Source organism: Loxodonta africana, chromosome 13, assembly GCF_030014295.1.
Source record: "Loxodonta africana isolate mLoxAfr1 chromosome 13, mLoxAfr1.hap2, whole genome shotgun sequence".
NCBI lineage: Eukaryota > Metazoa > Chordata > Mammalia > Proboscidea > Elephantidae > Loxodonta > Loxodonta africana.
In genome coordinates, this window is record NC_087354.1 from 56,693,085 (window position 1) to 56,717,943 (window position 24,859).

General features: G+C 41.6%; 1 protein-coding gene across 2 annotated transcripts in view; it reads left to right on the forward strand.

The window, feature by feature from the left end:
• The window catches only part of MYO1E (myosin IE), a 211,818-nt gene that overhangs the window by 101,048 nt on the left and 85,911 nt on the right, over positions 1-24,859 (forward strand). For both annotated transcript variants that reach the window (XR_010317438.1, XM_023558297.2), the window contains exons 5-8: positions 11,318-11,405; positions 16,056-16,145; positions 20,666-20,797; positions 23,841-23,975. Coding sequence is in view for 1 of the 2 variants with exons in the window: in XM_023558297.2 (XP_023414065.1) it covers positions 11,318-11,405; positions 16,056-16,145; positions 20,666-20,797; positions 23,841-23,975 (445 nt within the window). In the remaining variant the exon portion in view is untranslated. The remainder of the gene's footprint in view (positions 1-11,317; positions 11,406-16,055; positions 16,146-20,665; positions 20,798-23,840; positions 23,976-24,859) is intronic.

A 24,859-nucleotide genomic window follows, 5' to 3' on the forward strand; every position in this document is an offset into this window, starting at 1 on the left:
CTCTGAGGTCTCTCCCAGCTTTGGAACTCTGTCTTCCAAATAAAGCTAGAGGGCCAGAGAGACCCACATTTGCAGCCACTGAAGCCAAAAGAGCTGGTTGTCTGCAAGGGGCTGAGTTGAATGGTGCCTGCCTGAATGCCCTTGTGACCTATGAAGAAAGCAAGACCCATTATCCTGGGGGCTGGAAGAGAAGCCTTCTCCTCATGCTAAGGGTTTCAGCCAGAAGAGGAAGACAGTCTCGTAGCTGGAAAGTCCAGATACTTTTTATATTATTTAATTAAGAAATAAAATATTAGTGATGACCTAATCTCTATGCTGTTCTTTCAGACCTCCACCTCCTAATTTCCTTTGTGTGACTTCATCTAAATGATTAAATGCATACTGTCTAGGTGGGACAATGCAACACAGAAAGACAACATTACCAGTTTCTTCCTATTCTTACTCATGCTTTCTAAAGGGGTGGATCCAGTGACATGATGGACTGGCAGCTGAACTCCATTTCTGGACCAGAAATCAGTTTAACAAATTGAACTTTAAAAAAAAGAAATCAGATGGGCTGCCTTCTCAAGCCCTGGCTTTGTGTTTGAGCATTGGTCCTGAATTTTGCTTGTCTAGAAACTTGATTCGTCGTGAACAGCTAGAGTTGAGCATCCTCAGATAGACTGACTCTTGCCAACCAAACTCACTAATGAGTGTAAATGGGACCCCAGAGCAGTTTATTATTTTATGGAGAGAATTCTGCACTTGGACAGATCAGTTGGTTCTTTGCCCCTGAGCACAGTCCACAAGGGGAGCCAGATTACCATCAGAAGGTCGCATAGGGGGTTGAATTCAGAGCGAAGGGATGCAACAACCACTGACAGACCACATCAGGGAGAGTGGCTTCTTCACACGCTCATTTCATCTACCATGCCTCGCCTTCACAAATTTAACTTTCTAGGGATAATTATTTCCAATTCTTGAGTGGCTATACAGATATCCAGCCTCTCCACCCCCTTGCCCCAGACAGTCTATTTCAACTGGTGTACGATGGGGCTGGAGCATCAGTTCCTTTTCTCAAGCTGTTCTAGGTGAAAGTTTAGGCTAAGGCTCCTGAAATCCTGATTCAAGGTCACCCCTTGTCTTTAGAGCCATTAGTCCAGGCAAGAGGCACTTCCTAGGTGCTGCCCTCTGCTGGGCAGTGTCCACATAGGCGATCCATTTTAATCCTAACAACCACCCGGGTGTCATGGGCATTATTAAGATTTCATTCAGAAAATGAGGCTTAGAGAATTCCAAAGCTAATAGATGGCAGAGTCTCTATTTGAACCTAGCCTTGTCTGACTTCAGTCCCCACATACTTCATCCACAATCTGCTAGTAAGTGATGCTCTTCTCTGTCTCAAATTTTCCACATGTTAATAGAGATGTTAACAACTGCTGTATACCATGAGACAGGGTCAGGGCATTCAATGAAGTTAGAGCCTTCCTGGCCTTGAGCCCCTAAACAGTCTCCCCTTCCAAAACACAGTGTTGGCTAACCTGAACTTGTGTTTTGGGCGTAATGCTCGCAGCATATCCATCCAGGAGGCTGATGACTGTGCTTATCACCAGTTAAAGGACAGAGAATCGACACACAGATCGATGAAAGAACACTTATGAAGACCATTTATATGCTAGTGGACACACTGGGCCATTTCTTTCTTACCTGGCTTGTTATCACTGCAAATGGTGAGGGATTTAAGGATGAGCATTTTGAAAGAAAAGCCTGGCAATCTGCTTCTGTAAAGATTACAGTTGAGAAAACCCTGTGGAGTAGTTCTACTCTGTAACAGATAGAGTCACCATGAGTCAGAGTCGACTCCGTGCCATTGTTTTGTTTTTTTAAATTGATATATGCATCCTGTCTCTGAAGCCCTCATCAGCCCAGGAAGCCAGCGTGTCACCTTTATACACAGCCCTTCCCTGCTGTTCAGCCCTCAGTATGTTCCTTGCAAGCCATGTGGTCTTAAATGTGTATGTTTGTCAAAGAGACCCTAGTGTGTGGTAAAATGATGCATACTCAGCACGTAAACATAAAGTGTCAGCATATTACAGTGTTAGCCTTTTGTGAAATGAACAGAATTCTATTAAAAGCTCAATAAACCCTTTGTAAACATTAGTTTTGTTTATTTTTTCAGAATTTAGAAAAGCTCTTGGAAGATAATGTAAACGGTCTATTAAAAAAAAAAAAAAACATTGTCGTCGAGCCCATTCTGACTCATAGCGACCCTATGGGACAGAGTATAACTGCCCCATAGGGTTTTCAAGGAGCGTCTGCTGGATTTGAACTGCTGACCTTTTGGTTAGCAGCCGTAACTCTTTACCACTACACCACCAGGGCTCCAAAAAGTATCCTGAAAAGTTTAGATGAATATCTTCTTTTGATAAGTTTATGAAGAGGCACATCTAAATTATTTGAGTTTTCCTCAGATAATGCCTGGAATTCTTTCTCCCTTTCCCCCAAGCATCCCTCATCTCCCTCAACCCATGATGGTCTCTCCATCCTCTGAATTTCTCTGAGCACCTCAGGTACCCCGTACTTTCACCACCTACTTAGTGTTGTTACCGTGTATATGCATGTATGTGTGCACATTTAAAGTTGTTCTACAGTCCTCGATGACTAGGAACTGGCCTTGGGCTTCTTGGTTTCCCCGGTACACACAATAAGTGTTTTTAATGATAATTGTCAAAGACTTGAAATAAACTATAAGCCCTATCTACATTTAGAAAAAGGAGAGATCAATTTGGAGTGGAACAATCAGCAGAAATGTCACGGGGGAGGTGGGACTTGATTGGGGTCCTGCCTACAGGAATGGGGAATCGAGAAGCATGAGTGGCTGAGTGGCCTGTGGGCACACACAGTGATGGGGAAAACCGGGAGGGCATCATGGTGGTTGTTAAAGAAGGTTTGCATTGACACATGGCTCTTGTAAACTATATGGGAACCAGAACTGGGTCTTCTATTTCTTTTATGTGTTTCCTATTTGCTTATTTCAGAGCCCTGGTGGTACAGTGGTTAAGAGCTTGGCTGTTATTCTGTACAGTAGGCAGAATTGGTTGATTTGGGGAGATTAGGTGATTGGGTGGCAGCTACCTTAAGTGACTGGATGGGTGGATCTGCAAATGAACCTGTGAGCCTTGGTGGTGCCTCAGGTCTCTGAGCAGGGACATGACATCATGCAGACATGACATCTTGGCAGACAAGAGACGGGATCTTGAGAGACTATGGAAATCTGGTGAGGTTATGAGGGCCTGACCTGAGTTGGAAAGACAAAGAGGAGACTGATGTGTGACTCTCAGTAAGCCAGTGAAGGAAAAAAGAAATGGATGAGTGAATGTGGGCTCTGGACAGTGCAACTGGGCAAACTCAACAGCCACGACTATATTAGCATCGTTGAGAAGGATGAGCACCTGAAGGGTTGGTAGACCCTGTGAGCCCAGTAGATGAGCAGCCTAGATCAGTGAGCACACTCATCTTCTGTTCTCTAACATCCAAGATGTGGATTTGTGATTTAGGCTGACGTATTCTAACTTCTATTTGATATCTTGGATGCCAGAGACATCTCTGCAAATCTGTTTAATAAAACAATCATGACGGGGTAAAGGGGGAAAGAGAACTACCATGTTTTTCTTACCATCTCTACCATTTCTGCCTCACCAGAAAAGATCTTGAGAGTCTGGCTGGAGACATTTCTCACGCCCTTGCCACGTGACTTCGGTAGAGACTTACTGGGCCTTATCTCTTTATGTGGCGGTTTTACTGCTGCCTTCACCAGTTAATTCTTTTGGCCTGCATCAGCTCTTACCATCTTAACCTGTTTAAAAAAAAAAAAAAGATGTCAACTTGAAAGGCTCACATTTCATGCAGGTTCTATTTTTTTGTTGTTGGAAATATACCAAAACAGTTGTTTTCAGGAGAGTAGGGCAGGCAACACCTGTTTGGAAAGCCTGTGAAGGTTGTATGTTAAGTAGATGCTGAATAAATATATTTTTTTAAAGAATAAATAAAGATGTAAGAGAGATTTGAAGGTAAATCAAGAGATAGAGGAAAAGGAGACAGTTGTCACAATTGGATCTAAAATGTTTGACCTACTTGCTTCAGAAAACATTTTGTATTTGGAGTTGCGAGTACTCGCAGTAGTAAAGCAAAACAAAAAAAGGCAAACCGTAACGTCTGTAAATTTGGTGTTGGTTCTCTGCCTCTGCACCGTCAAGCGTCTCACTGATTCTCAAACCGTCTTCCTGCCTTTGATGTATTTTAGGAACTTTTGTTATTAACTTTGGAACTCTTTTCAAGACTCTCCTCGAGTGTCTGTTGGTCCAGCCAATTTCTTGGTTTTTTTTTTCCAGCAGCGTCGGCCTTTGAGGTTCCTAGTCCCTCAGGCCTGGCTCTGGGAGGCCCTGTCCACTGGTACCCTGACTGTGGGAGAGCTGCATGGGCACTACCCTCTGCCTGTAGATTTGAAGAGCAGGGGCCCAAATCCAGCCTTTTCCCCAAGCTCCCTGCAAACCTTATCTTCCAGCCTGCTCTGGGTCCCAGAGTTCGTCTGTCATCAGTCAAGGATTGTTACATACGGGGCCTACTCGTTGGGTAACTTGTGTATTACCTGTAATCTTTGAGTACTGTGTCCTGGCGCCTTTTACTTCTATCAGCTTTAATTTTCACAACAACTTGGCCAACTAGGTATTTTTGTTGTTAACTGTCATTGAGTGGGCCCCAGACTTATGACAACCCCATGCACAATGAAACAAAACACTGCCCGGTCCTGCACCACCCCCACGATCAATTGCAAATTGGACCATTGTGATTCACAGGGTTTTCATTGATTTTCAGAAGTAGATCCCCAGGCCTTTCTTCCAGCTAGATATTACTACCCTCCTTTTTTAGAGATCCAGGGTCAGAGAGGTAATGAAACTCGTTTAAAAGCTCATATTTAAAACATGGCAAAGCTTGCTCAAAGCCAGGGCTGTCTGGCTCCAGTATTGCACCCTTCCCACTGTTCTCTGCTGCTTTGTGTGAGCAGGTGTTATATTATCTGCTTAATAATCTGTTACCACCCACTGCTGGGTGGCCGAGTGGATAGACCTTTGGGGCTTGAGACCCAGGAGGAATCTTTATTCTGTTCTGCCTAACGTGTGACCTCTGACAAGGCTCAGTCACTTCATCTGCAAAATGGGGTTAATACTGCAAAGAAATGTAAAATGTCAATCTTAAGTACTAGTAGGTTAGTAGTAATACCTTATTAAGAAACTAAACATGAAAAATATGTTCAAACTATTAAAGAGTGCCATAAAATATCTGCTAGTAACATTAAACAGGAATTTCAGAGCTAGTAAGTAGCTGAGCTGGGCCTCAAACCTGTTCTTCAGACTGAATACTGGGCTTTCCCTATTTCATCAGGCTGGACCAAGGCGGGCATTGCCGTGGCGCCATTTTCTTGGCAGACTGATTATAGGTGAAGATTTTTGTGTGCTTGACAACACTAATTAACTGGGTATTTGTCCGAGATTGGGAAGAAATAACAGCTTTTTGTCTTGTTCACGCTTTTCCTCAATATGTTAAAGAGAATTTTTTTTTTGTCATTTGTCCCACTCTTTGAACATGTGTGTTTGATTTTGTTGTTTTACACACATAGCCATTGCATGTACTTGAGGATTTATTTTTTCGTGTGATTACAAGTTCTGATGGCGAACCCTAGCCTCCTCAGCCTTGGATCCCCCCAAATGGACAGGAGAAATGCTTCTCAGAGGGCTTATTTCTGGTACCAGACCCAGGTGGGCTGCCAGAAGGGGGGGCTCTGTGAATAGGGTCACTAGCGAGGGCTGCCCAGAAACCTTCTTTGATGTGGTTTCTTATTGTCTCAGAATTATCTTGTCTCGTGATCACGGGGAGGCAGGCTATTATTTGTTAGTTCCAACTGTGTTTTTTGGCAGAAGGTTTGCTGAAAGGGGTGTGTATCAGTAAAGACTCAGAAATAGTCAAAAGTTTGATTATTCTGTGAACTATGCCATTCCTCCAGTAACTTTGGAAATGTTGTTGATTTTAATTGACTCTCCAGCCCACATGAAGATTTTAAGTATTTACCCTCATTTGAAGCAATATGGAGTCCCTGGGTGGCACGAATGGTTAACACACTCAGCTGCTCACCGAAAGATTGGAGGTTCAAGGCCACCCAGAGATTTCGCAAAGAAAGGCCTGGCAAGCTACTTCCAAAAAGTCAGCCTTTGAAAACCCAATGGTACACAATTCCACTGTGACACCCATGGGCTCGCCCTGAGCCAGGTTCCTGATTCCGACTATCTCAAGTCCTCCCCTAGCTCTTCCATCACTAGTGATGTGTCCTTCGTGAGTTACTTAATTTTTTCATCAAAAAATAGGGATGATAATGGTACCCACCTCACAGGGCTGTCATGAGGGTCAAGTGATTAGAATATGTGAAGCACTTCAGTGTCCTTGATGTGCACTGAACACTCAGTAGCTTTGTGCTTTGTCATTACATCCACAGTATTTCAGTTGGCCACTGTCAAGTCTCCTTTGGAACTAATATTATTTCTCACTTTCTAGACTACTTTTCAAGGAGTCCTGGTGGTCCAAAAGGTCAGTGGTTCAAACCCACCAGCCTCCGTAAAGATGACAGCGTTGGAAGCCCTGTGGGACATTTCTCCTCTATCCTATAGGGTGGCTATGAGTCAGAATCACAACAGCTAACAACTTTACAGTCACAAACATGCTTATCCTTTATAACTTAAGAATTAAAATTTTTTTATTAAAAAAATAAAAATCCCTATACTTTTAATCCTTGAGTTAGACCTTTTGAAATAAGAGTCAAGTTTGATAGTAATATGTCCCTAGATCAAAAAAGTAGAGTGTAAGAAAATAGATCCTAGTGGGAATTTTTAGTACTTCATTACCTTATTGATCTCCTGACACAGTTGACCCCTAGCTTCCTTGGCTTCCATGATACCATAACCATCCTTCATTTCTGCTTATACCTCTCAGACTTTTCCATCTTATTTTCTGTAGCCAGCTTCTTTTTCAGAATGTTCCTGAAATATCAGTCATCCCTGTTTCGGTTAGGATGCTTGGAGCTACAAGCAATAGAAAATGGATCAGAGTCAACCATATATTTTTTATCTATATATATGTATATGTATGACACAAATGTTTTTACATTTGCTAGAATAAGTTGAAGTGAATTAAAAACACTATTAATTTTTAAGTGTGAAACAACCTTCATACTCTGGAAGAAACCATGGTCCTTGAATCCAATGATTAATATACCATTGTAAATAGCATTTTTCCCATTTCTTTGAAATTTTAGCATACATTTCCATTTCTGTGGAAACTGGTGGTATAGTGGTTAAGCGCTATGGCTGTGAACCAAAAGTCGGCAGTTCGAATCCACCAGGTGCTCCTTGGAAACCCTATGGGGCAGTTCTACTCTGTCCTATAGGATCGCTATAGGGTTGCCATGAGTCGGAATCAACTCGATGGCAATGGGTTTGGTATTTTTGGTTTTCCATTTCTATGACTAATGTACACGGAAACATTATAATATTTCCTATTGAATTTGCTGTGAAATCTGCCTTGAGTTTGTTTTAAAAGTGCTTACCTGGTTCTGGGCCAGCTGTATAAGAACCAGGCAGTTTGTTAAAAATTCAGGCTCTTAGACGGAATCCTCTCATAGACTGGGATTCAGCAGATCAGAGGAATGGCTCAGACATGGGCATTTTTTAAGTACTCTGAGGATTCTGATAGGCTGCTGGATTTAGGGACAACTGGAGAGCCCTCGTAGCACAGTGGTTAAGAGGTACAGCTGCTAACCAAAGGATGGGCAGTTCGATTCTACCAGCTGCTCCTTGGAAATCCTGTGGAGCAGCTCTATTTTGTCCTATAGGATCGCTATGAATTGGAATTGACTTGACGGCAACAGGTTTAATGGGAGAGCCCTGGTGGCGCAGTGGTTAAGAGCTTGGCTGTGAACCAAAAGGTTGGCAGTTTGAATCTACCACTATATTCAAAGGGCAGCTTAAGGGCAGCTCTTCTGTCTCCTATAGGGTTGCGATGAGTCGGAATCGACTTGATGGCAATGGGTTTGGCTTGTTTGGTTTTGGGGCATTGTCCAGGAATCCTGGTGACACAGTGGTTAACACTTGGCTGCTAACTGAAAGGTTGGCAGTTAGAACCTACCAGCTGCCCTGCCTGAGAAAGATGTGGAAGACTGCTTCCATAAAGATTACAGCCTAGAAACCTTATGGGATAGTTCTACCTTACCCTATAGGGTTGCTATAAGTAGGAATCAACTCAGCAGCAATGGGTTTTGTTTCTGGTTCTGGCGTTGTCCTAATTTAGGGCACAAAGCACTTCTAGAGTATTTTTCTGTCCACATTAGAAGTGAAGGCAATTGAATGAGGAAAGCTGCCTATAAGCATTTTAATGTTGTTAGGTGCCATCAAGTCAGTTCTGAATCATATCGACCCCATGTGACAGAGTAGAACTGCGCAATAGATTTTCCTAGGTTGTAATCTTTACAGTAATAGATCCCCAGGTCTTTCCTCGCGAAGCTGCTGGGTGGGTTCACACCACCATTCTTTATCACTGTGAGATGTGAAGAAAATCATTTTGTGTGTTGAATAGCCTTTTTAATACCGTCACGTTCTTTTAACTTAGGTCTTAGTCCAGGGGAAGAAGCAATATTTTCCCATCCCAAAAGGGCCAGAATAATTATGGTTGTATATACAGGAAGCTTCAAGCAATTATGTAACATTCCATTATTGTACCATATTTTGAGCAAATTACCAGCCTCTGATCAATAAAACTTCTTTTTAAGTGTCTGTAAATTGAAACCAAGAAGTGAAAATTCTGATCAATGTTCACTTAGAACTAATGATTTTAAATCTTCTGAAAAAGATCACAGTTACTGAAAATGTAGCTGTCCTATTTTTGGACTTGGCACACTTGTTTTAATATAGGAAATGAGTTACGTTTATTATTCATTTCTTTTGCTTTCAACAAGAGACAAAACGTTTCATGTCTGATGACACTGTGAACAATAGATACAGTGGAGGATTGCTTGTAGTTCCTAATTTGACAGGATTTGTTTTCCTCTCTCAGCTTGCTCTAAGAAATTCTAAATATGGAAATGTAAACTTACTGAAAAATTTTTAATTATCATGATATAGTTGAATAATAACCTAATGAAAGCGATCAGTTCTATCATTGCAATTTGCCATTCTACTTTTTCTGAAAAAGTTATTCTTAAAAATCTGAAATATATGGTTAATTGCCTATCTCAAAATTTACACGTTAATAGAAATCACATCAAAAGAAAAAAGACTCACCCCTGTGCCAACCACCTCACAAGTAAAAAATCTTTCATTTTCCTTGTTCTATTTCAGTTCTTGTTCATACATTATTTTTACATAGTTGTGATCACATTATAGGTACATTGTCTTCTGCTGATATTACCACTTAACCTTAGCTGCATTTCTTTTATGTTGTCACATATTCTTTATAGTTATTTGAAAACCCTGTAATATTACATTGGATGGTGGTACCATTGTACAATGGACTTTGCAATATTCTTGATTGTTTACATTATTTACAACTTTGTAAAAAGGAACTTTGTCATTGACAAAACTCATGCTTCGAGTGAGAGAAAGCGCATGTTTTGACCTTGGATCTAGTAAATAAATCATCTCATGACAGTGGCCATTAAAAAGATAACTTCCTCATGAAACTGAAATTATTTATTTAATAAGCCTACTTGTGGCTACAGGAAGGGGTGTCCCTTGCAAGTGACTTTATACCTTGTCTCGGGTTCTCTGGATGTCTATTTGCATCAATAACTTTTCTGTGAAATGTCTGTCGTGATAAGAAAACCCGGAGCTCAGTACTAGGATGGTAGATGAGTTGCGTACATAGATTTAGACCTCGAGAGGTTCTAAGTCCTCAGCAGATTCTGGTTCCTCTTTCTCCTTCCCACAGCTTTCTCTTATTAAATATGTAATACATTAAATCCGTTGCTGTCCAGTCAACTCCAGTAGTTACGTAAATTCAGGAAGATTCTGAGTTTTGCCATAAGGGCTACGTTAATTCTTTCTTTCCTTTAATATCAAATTCTTTCAAAATTTATTTGTTTTCTTTTGGGGGTTGGTGTAGGGTGCCCTTGCTTAATTTCTACCCTAAGCACGTTTTTTTCTTGGGTAATTCAGCAGTTGATAATTATTAATTATGCTGAGTGCTCACAGAAAAGCATTTGTTCTGCACCCCAAAATTCTTGACCACCAAAGCAAACAAAAATATTGCCTTGTGAATTCGGAGCAGCCTGAATTTTTCATACTAAATTCCAGCATAATTTTACACAATTTGAGTTCCCTGAATCTAATTAGTTCTATCATGGAAACTCAAAGGCTACAGGTAGGTAGAAGAGAAATCCCACTGACTTAAGCATGTTGTGAATGGAGGTCACCATCAATTCAAGGGCACTTGGAAGAGCAGGCTGCACTGTTAACAAAAGGCTTTCCACATGCAGTAAGGCCACCAAACGGAAGGGAGTCTTTGTTCTTCAGGATGTGATTAACATTACCTCATCATTTAATTTTAGAACTCCTAAAATAGAGATGTTTGCATCAGTTCAAGGCACATAACTTGAAATCTGACAATGCCTACTTTTCCCTTTTTTAATTACAGGAGTAACATTACTAGTATTACTAAAAGATTGGAAAACAACATACGTTAGTAGTATTACTACAAGATCGGAAAACAATGTACTGAAAGTCTCCCGTAATTCCTACCTTGACCCAAACCTCTGCTAATATTTTGTGGTAGTTGTTTCCAGTTTTTTTGTTTGTTTTTTCTTGGTACTCTTTTTGGGGGGGGTTTAAACTTTTTTTTGGAACCATGTTTTATATACAATGTATAGCAGACTTATTTTACTTAACGTTATTTCATATGCTTTTTTTTGTTTCTAGTTTTCATAAGACATTTGTAATTTCCGCATAATATTCTATCCTCTGATATATTAAACTTTTCCTCATCACTTTCCCTCTTAATGAGCATTTAGAATCCATAAATATATATTAAGGTGATAATTACCAAGACTGGTCCACACCATGTTAATGTTGATTATATAAGTGATTTAGGTACCCTAATTCTGATTTGATTCACCTTTTCAACATTTTTTACTGAATTCCTTTCTGCCTGTTTTCTTTTTTCCTTTCGGTCTATATTTTTGGGAAGAGAGGGCTGGTCATGATCCACTTCATTGGTGGGTATTTGTGTTTTTTTCCCCCAGTGGTGAAAGTGGTGCTGGAAAGACAGTAGCTGCCAAGTACATCATGAGTTATGTCTCCAGAGTGTCTGGAGGAGGCCCCAAAGTTCAGGTGAGTTGGTGGTGGCTCATTTTGAGACCCTGAGCCATGTGAAACCTAAGAGTTCCATTTGCTGTTTAAAAAATAATTTTTCCTCCATACAATAGGTATTGATTCTATAACCAAGAAACTTGAAATCTGCAAAGAAATTGTATAAGATTGTGATGCCCAATATATAATGAGTTCCTACAAATCAATAAGAAGGTCAGCAGTCCAAAAGGAAAATAAACAAAGGCCATGAAAGACAGCTCATAGAAAAGGAAATGAAAATGACTCATAAGACATGAAAATATGCTCACTCTCACTGGTAATAAAGAAATACAAATTAAAACTACACCAAAATAGTAAAAATACCATCTTTTACCTATCAACTTGGCCAAAATCTTACAGTGTTTTATATACTCTGTGGGTGAGAATGTAGGGACAAAAGTCACTCCCATACATTGCTGATAGGAGCAAGAACTGGAACACTTTTATGAAGGGCATTTTAGCTAAATCTGTCAAATTTATATACATACACACTTTGACTCAGCAATTCTGCTTAAGGAAATTTATCCTTTAGATATACTCAAACGTGTGAAAGATGGTACATATGTAGTTATTTGATGTGGTGTTTTTGGAATTTGCAAAAGAGTAGAAATAATTTAAATGTCCATTAACAGTCAGCTGATGAGATAATTTCTGGTTCCATCATATAATGGTACGTTAACCAGCCACTAAAAATGAGGCTTCATGTATTGATACGGAATGATTCCAAGATATTTCAATAATTGGAAAATGTATGGTGCAGAACATTGTGTGTGATGTGTTACTGCTTGAGGAAAAAAGAGAGCATGTGCATGTTGTTTTTGTTTGGATATGTATGACATCTCTGCAAGGATACACAGAAAACTAATAACAATGTTGCCTTTAAGGGGGGATGCTGGAAGGCTGGGAGAAGGGCATAGTCTCTCTGCATACCCTTTTGGACCTTTCATGGTTGGAACTATGTGACTGAATTACCAATTTAAGAAATAAATAAGAATTATAAAATAGAGAAAAAAAAGAGAGTAAAAGTCAGACAAAGAAAGCAAGGTAAAGAAGGAACAGAAAAGACAGAGAACAGAGGGAAGGAGAAAAACATTAGGGAAGCCAGAAGACCCAGAGAATGAAGACAGTAGAGAAAGGAGGGTAATATGAGTAGATTCGAGAGGACAGCATGATGGGTGGCATAGATATGGCTTTATCTGTCTTCAGTTTCACTCATTGTTGTGGCAGAAACAGTAGCCTCAGGTATGGGTGAAGCTCCCCTCTCCAGAAAGCAATGTGTGATGGTGATGATGGGTTATGGGTCACAGGGGGCTGCCCAAACTCATAATTCCCATCACTGGCACAGACTACTGGTCATTTTTATTTGATTGGAACTCAAGTACCAAGGTAGATTTCAATGTCAAATTCATGTTTTAATCAGAATCATTTAATAAGTGATGTTATTACCGTGATCAGCTGTAGACTTTTTAAAAGACACATTAAAGCTCTGTTATGGCTCTGTCTATGAATTAAATACTGCTCCATCATGTCCTGGTGGATTAGAAAGCTTAAGGAAGAGTCCCAAATTCTTTATGTGGAGCAAAAGGATCTCAGAGTGAACTTTTTTCTCTGCACAGAAGGAAGATCTAGAGCAGTACTGTTCTGTAGAAATAAATTGCAAGCCAGATACGGAATAATGTAAGCCAGATATGGAATTTGAAATTTTCTAGTAGCCACATTAAGGAGCCCTGGTGGTGCAGTAGTTAAGTGCTCAGCTGCTAACCTAAAGCTCAGCGTTTCAAACCTACCAACAGCTCTGTGGAAGAAAAGATCTGGCAATCTACTCCCATAAAGATTGTTGATGGTGTGTGCTGTTAAGTCGATTCTGACTCACAGCAACTCTACAGGACAGGGTAGAACTGTCCAGAGGCTGAAGTCATTATAGGAGCTGATCGCCAGCTCTTTCTTCTCGTGGAGTGGCTTGTGGGTTCGAACCACTGACCTTCCCTTTGGGTTAGCAGGTGAGTGCTTAACTGTTGTACCACCAGGGCTCCTCCTGTAAAGATCACAGCCTAGAAAACCCTATGGGACAGTTCCACCCTGTCATATAGGGTCACTATGAGTCAGGATCAACTTGACAACACCAAACAACAGTTGCCACATTAAAAAAAAGAGAAACAAATACAATTAATTCTAAAAATATTTTTCATTTAATCTAATATATCCAAAATACTATTTCAGCATGTTGTCAAAATAAAAAATTAATGACATATTTTACTTTTTCTTGGCACTAAAACCAAAGAACCCATTGCAATTGAGTCAATTCAGACTCATAGGGACCCTATAGGACAGAGTAGAACTGCGCCATAGATTTCCAAGGCTGTAATCTTTATGTGAGCAGACTGCTACCTCTTTCTCCTGAGGAGTGGCTGGTAGCTTCCAACCACTGACCTTTTGGTTAGCAGCTGAGCACTTAACCACTGCATACCAGGGCTCCTTTTTTGGTGATATATCTTTAAAATCCAGTATTTGTCTTCCACTTACAGCGCATTTCAATTGGGATTAAGCCACATTGCTGTGCTTGACAGCCATGTGTGGCTCATGGCCACCATATTGGACAGTGAGTGCAGCTCTAGAACCTAGGTTAATGAGGCTCAATCCCCTTGCTTTTCTCCAGTCATGTGACTGTACCCTAACCTTAGATGGCTGACATGAGGGCAGGAATCTAGGATGCTGTTTTGTGGGTGGGCTGTCCTTTGCCTAAAATTTCTTTCTCTTTTCCCTGACATGCTTACCACATGCCACAAAATTCTGCTGGACATCATTGATAGTTGATAAGTAGGTATGGATTGGATGGATGGATGGATAAATGCATAAGGATTTTCAATACAAACTCAATGATTAAAGAAGGAAAGACTTTTTTAAAGAGCTGTTCCTGTTTTCTCTGTAAGAGACGCTGCGTTTTTGTAAATGGTACATGTGTGTTTGGTCAGCAAAGAAAAAATATAAAGAATTAGTGAAGGTCTATACACTCAGAATTAATTTTACAAAAAAAATGAAGTTCGTATAACTCCATGAGTTTTTAAAGGAAAGTAGGCAGCTTGGTAGTGTGTTTCTAAGCTTTGAAACTGACCCCATGAAGAGATCACCCAGAATTTGCCCTTGGTGCCATTGCTAACAATGATTCCCCAGTTGGGATGGAATACCAGTAATTATTGCTCATGTCAGGTTGCCAAAGGATCACTGTGGCTGTTACATAGTTAGTAGTTAGTGCCTCAACCTATAAAGACTACCACCTAGTAGCCAGACTGCAGATATCGAATGCTGATTTTCCTCTTCCTGTTTTCCTACGAGGACAGTGATACAGAGTTCTTGGCTGGGAATTAGTCAGTAGCTAAAGAGCCCAAGCCAGAAGACTTGTTATTTCTGGAACATATGAATAATTAGAAGCACAAGGAATGACTCATTTGTTCAAAGACCTCTCCAACATCGAATTCTAACTGTTGAGCTGCCTCATGGCTGTGGTGTGTTTTGCACACTTTTCACTTTGGCACAGAAGTAGGGTGTTTGAAAACCAAATTCCTGTCCTCCAATGGGCCAGGGGAAACCCTGGTGGTGTAGTGGTTAAGTGCTACGGCTGCTAACCAAAGGGTTGGCAGTTCAAATCCACCAGGCGCTCCTTGGAAACTCTATGGGGCAGTTCTACCCTGTCCTATAGGGTCGCTATGAGTCGGAATCGACTCGACGGCACTGGGTGTGATTTTTTCTTTTTTTAATGGGCCAAGGATTCCTTCACACAATCCAGTGTTGACCCTGGCTGCTCAGAGTATGAACATTCAAAGCAGAACCAGCAACACCAGGGAGTTGGTTAGAAGTACAGACCTCAGGCCCCGCCCAGATCTCCTAAATCAGAATCTGCGTTTTAACAAGACCCCCAGGTCATTCATGCACATTAAAGTTTGAGAAGCACAAGGCTGTTTCCACAACCTTTAAAAAGAACTCATTGCCGTGGGTTTGATTTTGACTCATAGCGACCTATAGGACAGAGTAGAACTACCCTATAGGGTTTCCAAGGAGTGCCTGGTGGATTCAAACTGCTGACCTTATGGTTAGCAGCTGTAGCACTTAACCACTGCACCACCAGGGCTCTGCAACCTTTTGGGGGAGGAAAAACGCTTTAATTTTCCTGGAGGCTTCAGATGACTCTCACTTGCAATAGAGACGTGAAGGTGGGGGTGGAACAGGTGAGTGGAGTAGCTGGGAATGGGTACTGATAGTAAAGACTCCATAAAGAAAAGCAAAGAGCTACCTTTCAGCTTCACTGTCTTTCCTCTGTGATCCCAGCACTTTTGGGAGCGCAGGGATGAGGCTACAGCAACCAGTTTGGAAACCCAGTCCTGAAACATTTGTAGATCCATGTATGGAGCCGGATTTACTGGTGGCATTCTGGCTCCAGGGAATCTCGCATCAAGGTAAGGGATTTAGGAGACCCAAACAGGCTGAGGCCACCCAGCCAGTGGAAGAAACCTCCAGAGACACGTGGATGTGAGGCGTTTAATCTTACCATATTCAGAAACCAGGTGTTCAGGGAAAGCGGGGCTTCGATAGCGTGGTAGGTGTCCTCCCTAACTTCCGGTGTGTTTGCCCGCACAGCACGTGAAAGACATCATCCTGCAGTCCAACCCGCTGCTGGAGGCCTTCGGAAACGCCAAGACTGTCCGAAACAACAACTCCAGTCGATTTGTGAGTTTCTGCCCTGACGTGGAGAACGTCACCTGATTGATGATGTTGCTTTTCCTGATTTAAGTTGGTGTCCCAGAGGAAGTGGGGGCCTTTCACATTTCCTCAGGGGGCTCTTTTTCAGTCTTTCCCTCATGTTATAGCAATGCTGTTGGATTTCAATTTGCCCTTTGACTGAACTTATTTATGAGGGTTGAGATGCAAACAAGATGATTTTGAATGAAGTTCATAACTTGAGTTGCCTTAAGTCTAAGTTTTTTAGTGCTGCAGTAAAGAAATACCACAAAGTGGGTGACTTTAAATAAGAGAAATGTATTGTCTCGCAGTTCGGGAAGGGTAGAAGTCCAGTCAGGACCATGTTGGTTCCTTCTGAGGCCTCTGAGAGAGAGATGATTCTATGCCTCTCTCCTAGCTTCTGGTGGCTTCCAGCAATCTGTGATGTTCCTTGGCTTGTGGATACATCTTCGCATGGCACCTTCTCCTTGTGTCTAGCCCTTCCTGTCCATTGTCCTCCTTTATCAAAGACTACTTAGGTGGATTAGGACCCACTCCACTCCATCTTAAAGACCCTATTTTCAAATAAGGCCACATTTGCCAGTACTGCAGTTAGGACTTCAACACATCTTTTGGGGAGAAACAGTTCGATCCATAACACCATACTAAAGAAAACCAAAATTGATCAAAAGTGTCAGCTTTGGTCCTATAGGAATTTGCTTTGTGCCATGGAGAAAAGACCTTCTTTCCCAGACAAAGGTGTAGACTTGATGGGCATCCCAGGTCTTGTTATCGAGCAGTAATGATTTTGCTGTCTTGAGCCTAGTCTGTGGACACTGAAGTGATGGACACTTTGACTCCACCCTGGTCCAGTCCCTTTGAGGGAACCTTGCTCCTCTTGATCAAACAGAGTAAGCCAACTGCCTGAGCTGTCTAAAATTCACTCCCTGCCCCTCCCATCATGGCTTTGTGCATTTGTGTTGTGTATATTCATGTAACATAATAGCATCCAAAAGAGACTGAACCTAGCCTCATGGATTGCCACCTAACTGGCCCACTTACCCAAGGTAATGAAAACGTCAACTGAATGCATTGTTGTGAACACACTTTTAGACAATTTCCTGTCTGGGTGTCTCCTGAGGGGATAAACTGAAAGTCTGTCAAGGATGAATATGAATATATTCCCCTTGAAAAAACACCACATTTGCAAAGAAGCGAATGTTTACCAAGTAGCTCTGATTTGTGTATGTTTTGTGTCTTATCTCAACTATGGATTATGTCTGGCGCTGAAGCATTCAAGGAGCCATCTGTGAGGCTGATTCTGGACCATTTTAAAATTAATAAATGAGAACTTTGTGGAAAAACAACTTCTTTTTAACTCTCTGTTTTGGAAAGAAGCTTCTATTTCCAAAAGATGTCTTTCTAAATTCTCGGGCAGTAATTATCAAGTTTCCTAAGTGAGCACTGGGTTTTTGGGCTGCAGGAGAAAAGGCCTGGTGATCTGCTCCTAGAAAGACTAGAGCCTAGGAAACCCTGTGGGCCAGTTCTATTGTCACGTGGGCTTGCTATGAGTTGGAATTGACTCGACGGCACCCAACAACTAGTAGAAAGATGGGGAAAATTATGAATGTGTAGTTCACACACACACTAACTCACACTTGCTTACTCACACACACTCATGCTCTCATACACACACGCTCACACACATTTACTCACAGTCACACACACACTCTCACAACCACACTTACTCTCTCACACACGCACTCACACACAGACAGTAATGTCTGATGGCATCAATAGATACTTTCACTAATAATGAGAGAAATGCAAATTAAAAGAATGTCTCATTTTCTGTCTTTTAAGATGAACAAACATTCCAGAAAACCAAACCCGCTGCCACCGAGTCGATTCCGACTCATAGCGACCCTATAGGACAGAATAGACTGCCCAATAGAGGAGCGCCTGGTGGATTTGAACTGCTGACCTCTTGGTTAGCAGCCATAGCACTTAACTGCTACACCACCAGGGTTTCCGAACGAACATTAAAGAGGCTGCTAATTTCTAGGGAAAAGACACTATTGGTTGAAGACTGACACATTTCCCCAGAAGAGCAATTTGGCAATTTTTATCAAAATTCAAAATGCTTATTATCTTTTATTCAACAGTACTACTTTTAGGATAAATTATGTAAGTTTCCTATTAATAATTACTTATATAAAAAAAGTTAACCATAATTGGGCTGGACAATGGGTTGGAGAGGGATGCTGGTAAGGAGTGAGCTTCTTGGATCAGATGGACACTTGAGACTATGTTGGCATCTCCTGCCTGGAGGGGAGATGAGAGGGTGGAGGGGGTTAGAAGCTGGCAAAATGGACATGAAAAGGGAGAATAGAGGGAGGGAACGGGCTGTCTCATTAGGGGGAGAGTAACTGGGAGTATGTAGCAAGGTGTATATAAGTTTTTGTGTGAGAGACTGACTTGATTTGTAAGCTTCCACTTAAAGCACAATAGAAATTATTATTTTTTTTTAGGTTAAACATAATATATTGTTAAAGAAAAAATAGGCTACAGAACAACATATGTAATATGGCCCCATTTTTGCTTTAAAATGAGCACATTCTGTAAAACATAATTACAGTGTATACAAATCAAAGTTTGAAGGTGCTGTTACAATGATTATTTAGTAGAAGAGGTGGAAGTGGCACCAGGATGGGATTATGGGTGGTTTCACTTTTAAAAATGAACGTGCAGTACTTTTATAGTCATAAAAATTCATATGTTTCCATAAAAAAGTCATATATTTCCATTTGTAAATATTTTCAAGATTAAAAAATATACAATATTTCAGAAAGACACTGTTTAAAAATAATGTAATGAAAACTCTGTACCTAGCACCCTACGTAAGAAATACAGCATTACCAATAGAGTCAAACATCTTCACTTAATTATGAAAATGCAACATCCTTTTCCCTTTATAGGAGCCCTGGTGGTGCAGTGGTTAAGAGCTCAGCTGCCAACCAAAAGATCGGCAGCTGGAATCCACTAGCTGCTCCTTGGAAACCCTATGGGGCAGTTCTACTCTGTCCTAAAGGTTCGCTACGAGTCGGAATCCACTCAACACTTTTTTTTTTTTAAATGGAGAATTGGTGGGGAGGGGAGAGTACTGAACTGCTCCCTCCAGGACATGCCAGAAGGAAAAAGTGATGAAGGGTGGTCACCATAGGAGGCACTGAAGGTCTCGTTTAGCAGGCTTTTCTTGTGAACCACTGTGATTCAGGATTGCAGTGGTTTGTGATTCTTTATGTTTTGTGCTTCTGGGTATTTGTTTTTGTTTAGGGGGAGAGTCATCAGATTAAGACAAATAGACAATTAGAAGGTGGCCTGGAATCAGATGTAACTTAACAACAGGAGCACCTCATATACTGGGTGCTGTAACTTAACAACAGGGGCACCTCATATACTGGGTGCTGTAACTCAACGACAGGAGCACCTCATGTCCTGGGTGCTATAACTTAACAACAGGGGCACCTCACGTCCTGGGTGCTGTAACTAAACAACAGGGGCACCTCATGTACCAGGTGCATGTAAGTTAACAGCGGGAACACCTAATGTCCTGGGTGCTGTAACTTAACAACGGGAGCACCTCAAGTACCAGGTACTGTAGGCAGCAGGAAAACCATCCAATGAAATTTTCTTGTCCTTAATGAATTTATGATTCTAGGCACAGACTTAAGGCCCAGCAGAATTCAGCCCTGAGATGTATGGGTTTTGCCAGCCTACAATTTTTTTTAAAATACCAAATGGAAATGCCTGCACATTGGGCATGGTCTCCAGTTTACCGTCCTGACCATTAAAAGTATTTAAGTTTCTGAGGAATGGAAAGAAACTATGCTCCAGTGAGAAAAAACTGTATTTACTTAAGCTGGATATCTTTTCCAACTAAATTCCTAGTTTTTATTCTCCTTTGTTCCCTACCAGCTGTAATTTAAAGGGAGTAATAATAATCACAACAAGAACAAAATTCCCACAACGAACTGGAAAGAACTTTGTTCGTAACCAGTGTTTTCATTCTAAAGAAGAATTTTCGATGCTCCAGAGGTAGAAGAAATTGATTTTGCTCAAAAGCCATGGTATCTGCCAGAAAATTGGCTTCCTCTGGAAGAGCCTGACGGGCTTCACACCTGTGATACCAGGGGCACCAGAGGATCTTCTGCCCCATTCTTTGCTTTTTCCTGGTTTAGGAATCAAGTACCTACTGGGAGGAAGTGGGCAAAAGATATAACTTATCCTTATTTAGTCAGACTAGAACGATACACTCTCTCTCTCAATACAGAATTGTGTAATTGGACAAGAGCATGTGTTATTGTCTGAAAGGAAAAAGTGAGGAAGTCTAGACCAGAACTGGAAAGAATTCTCAATGTGTCTTTTACTAATGAATTTCCTTGAATTATATACTGTATCAAAAGCTTGTTTGGAATATCGTATTTTTGTTCACCACCCATTGAAGGAAATCCTTAACTTTTTTGCAGGGAAAATACTTTGAAATCCAGTTCAGTCCAGGTGGAGAACCAGATGGTGGAAAGATCTCCAACTTCCTTCTGGAAAAATCCAGGGTGGTGATGAGGAACCCTGGAGAGCGGAGTTTTCACATATTTTATCAGGTTTTCGTTCATGTATTTTCTTTCTGCTTCCTTGTTCCTTCTCCACATTTTAAAAAAAAAGGAATTTTTTTTTTTTCCTCTCAGTTGTCAGATCTAGATAATCTAGTCCAGCAAGCCAAGAAATATTTATTACTCCAGTATGTGCAAGTCAGTTTGCAAAGCAGTTATGAGACTGTCGCTTCCTTCAAGGAAAATAAGTTCTAGTTGGGGTGATAAGACCAAAAGATCCCAAACTTCAAATACTCAAAGTATTGACATAACTTTAAAACAAAGTTCTTTGCCAAATGGGAGTTCATGTGGGGAGATTTGGCTAGGATAGTGAGGAGCAGTTTTAGAGAGATACAGTTGTGGATGGTTAGGTGGAGGGGAGCTGGGTCAGGGAGGTCAGCTGACCTAAACAAAGGCCCCGGGGGTAGGAGGGGGGGAAGCCAGTCTGACCATGCCACAGCCAGTTTGCAAGGGCAGAAGCCTCCAAAAGGTGAATTGTTGGAGGAAAGACTAGAAATAAGGCTGTGACATTTAATGCCAGGTCGAAAAGTTTCATCTTAGACCCTCCAAAGCTGTGCAGCGTTTGAGGCTAGAGCAGTGTGCCAAAAAAAACCCAAACCAAACCCAGTGCCGTCGAGTCGATTCTGACTCATAGCGACCCTATAGGACAGAGTAGAACTGCCCCATAGAGTTTCCAAGGAGCGCCTGGTAGATTTGAACTGCCAACCCTTTAGTTAGCCGCCGTAGCAGTTAACCACCACGCCACCAGTTTCCAGAGCAGTGTGCAGACGCTTTTAAATTGTTTTCCAGGTTTCAGCCATCATTTGATTCAACGATTTAAAATTTTTTATTTAAATATATATAATGATACCCTAGACAGATTTTTTTATGTTTGAGTTTACATATTCGTCTTTATATGTCAGGGATCCACATTAGATTTTCTTTGAAAAAAGATGTGACAGCTGTCTTTTTTTTAGTTTGAAAATAACTGAATTAGAAGAAAGTTAAATTGTGGTAGTACCTCACGTTCAATTTTTCCAAATACAGACATCTTAGATGAGGAGAAGTAATTCTTTGAGGTGGTGTCTGATGGATGAAAAATGTATGTAAATGACCAAAAGCTTCTCTGAATTCAGTAATGCTTTTAAATGTATTAACCAAAGCAACATGTACAGAAAATTGAAAAATAATTGCGTGTTACACACAGAGTATATTATTTGAGCACTAGACAGAAGTGCATGAATGTATTCTAAAACTCTGTTCAATAAAGGCAAGCTCCACACCCTTTAGGAGTCCTCTGTCCACAGATTGGAAACTTACAGAACAGACGGTGTAAAAGTGATGACCTCAGGAAGAAGACAGGGTACAAGATTCTAACATAAAAGTAATCACTGAGGCTGTGAAATAGATGGAACTCTTGTGGGAGTGAGTATGGAGCAACAAACAATGCCCACCTAGGAACTTGGAAACCGTCTACATCTATAGAATGATGAAGAAGTGAACAGCCAGTAAAACAGAGAAGCGGTCAGAGAAGATGGAAGGAAACCGGGACCCCACAGTATCAACAACACTAGGGGAAAGCTAGGACGATGAGCAAGAGGCTCAAGTGCTCAGAGTTGTTGGGCGAAAGGGATGCGGCAGGGGATTGGGGCCAAGAAAGGGCTGTTGGTTTTAGCCACTGGAGAGCAGCCAAGAGAAGAATTTCAGCAGAGTGGTGAGGGGAGAAGCCAGGATGCAGGTGGTTAAGTCGTGGTGAGGAAGTGGATTCTGTGGCTTGAAGAAGTTCAGAGAGTCACGGGAAAGCTTCTAAGGAAGGCAAAAAACAACGTGTGTTTGTTGAGAGGAGAGAGAAGGAGGGACTATGTGATGTGGGTGGAGAGGAAAGTTGTTCCTCAGGCAAAAAACAAAGGGAATGAAATGAAGGGAGCAGTAAAAAAAAGAGTTTGAAGAGACAGGAAGAAAACTAAAGAAGTCTGATTTCATGAGGTGACCTAGAACTTCTCAGTAATGGAGATGTGGTCCCCTGTTATGGGGGAGGGGAAACCAAGATGTCATGAAAAACTTGACAAAGATGGAAGAGTGTGGCTAGATGTTGTCTCTGCTCTATTTTCCTACATACCTGTTGGGTAGGAGCCAGTGGTGAGCTGGAGCTGGCTCACATGGGCTGTGACTACCTTCTCCCACCTCTTCCTTTAGTGACTTCTTGTTGGGAGTTGGAAGTCAGTCATGCTGGGAGTATTTACACCACAGAAATTGGCAAATGCTATAAATTTGCAGGGTTTTTTTTTTTTCCTTCTAACAGTTGATTATTAAACACCTTCCAGCATAGCACGGGTTGGTGCTCTTTAGGAGGGCGTTGCCCAGATGCAAGGCAGACGTCAGAATTGGAACGAAAAGTCAAGAAACAGTCATTTGCTCTGGAGGTATCAGAGTACCAGAGACCAGGGTGTAGAGCTGTTCGTTAATATGTGCTCTGCAAGGAGAAGCATGGAGGAGCCAGGTCCACTTTACAAAGCCATAGGAAATTTGAACAGGAACTGAGCAATTATAACCTGGCTCGCTTTCCACTTTCTATAAGGCTTGCACGAGTATAGCAATATAGGCCAAGGGGCCTATATTGGACAAAGGCAAATTCTAAGCCTTTATCAGGGTCAAGAATCAGAATTTTCATGGACGATTTGAGGCTACTACAGGTCGGTCATGGCAACCTGGTGGCACAGCGGTTTAGAGCTCAGCTGCTAACCAAAAGATCGGCAGTTCGAATCCACCAGCTGCTCCTTGGAAACCCCATGAGGCAGTTCCACTCTGTCCTGTAGAGTCGTTATGAGTCGGAATTGAGCTGATGGCAACAGGGTTGGTATTTAGTGTTTTACAGGTAGATCAGATATTCTGAAGCTCCTTTACGTTTCAAAGACTGTAACCACCCACAGTTTTAGAAAGCAGGGGTTGAATGTCTTTGTCTCTGAGGCTTGGGGCTGGTGGTAGCAGGAACTAGGAGGTAACTTTGGGAGTGCATCGTGGTCACATCATGTCATCCCATGTTCTCTTGCTTCAGCTCATTGAGGGCGCCTCTGCAGAGCAGAAACACAGCCTGGGCATCACCAGCATGGATTATTATTACTACCTGAGCCTTTCCGGGTCCTACAAGGTGGATGACATCGACGACAGGCGGGAGTTTCAGGAAACCCTGGTGAGTGCAGGCACAGGGCCAGGCGACTCAGTTGTCTGAACTGGGCATGGCCTGTGGTAGAAAAGGCAGCGAAAGTTAACAGAGCAAAGAGCAGCACAGAATTTCTACCTCATTCTGCTGTAAGCACTCCATACCCTAAAACACATATTAAATGGAAAAAAAGAAACAAAAACCATGTTGCTGTTGAGTTGATTCCCACTCATGGCAACCCCATGTTAAGGCACCCTTAAATAACCATACGCCCAGTTGCCTAAGGACCACTTAATGATTTGAGATCTGTACAAAAAGCTAAGTCGTCATTACCCCTCTGCAGGAGTTCTGGTAAACAGGCAAACACTATTCTGGGTGATACATTGAGCATAGCTGTTGGCTGATTAGCCTACATAACTGTTGAGCTGTTTCCTTAGAAGGCAAAGCAAAGACTGTTCTTGTGGCCTAATCAGGTTTAGGAATTTTAGAACACCTTTAGCCTGTTTTTCACCCTTCTTTTTTGAGGACTTTCTAGTGACCTCTGTGCTGGACAGCTCAGAGGAAGAGCTCATGGTTCTTCACTTTCTGTGTATATCATGATACAAGTTGTAAAACTTGTTTAGATAGATGATTGAGGGGCCACAACTGGGGGAAAACAGCGAGTCAGTCTAGAATGTGCTGAAGATAGACTGGTCATCCATTTAGCCTAAAAGAAGTATGTCACCATATTAAGTCAGGTATGAGGCAGGCCCATTCCTTCTCCCATATCCAGGTGGGAGGCCCTGAATGGGCAGTGAAGGTTCAGTTTGAGGGGAGCTGACATTTGTGCTTAAAAGGAAAGGTTGTTCAGACAGACTATGTCCTGGATGCCAGAAGTAAGATGGCATCAAGAGGCCACTGGTGTGGAAGTAGCT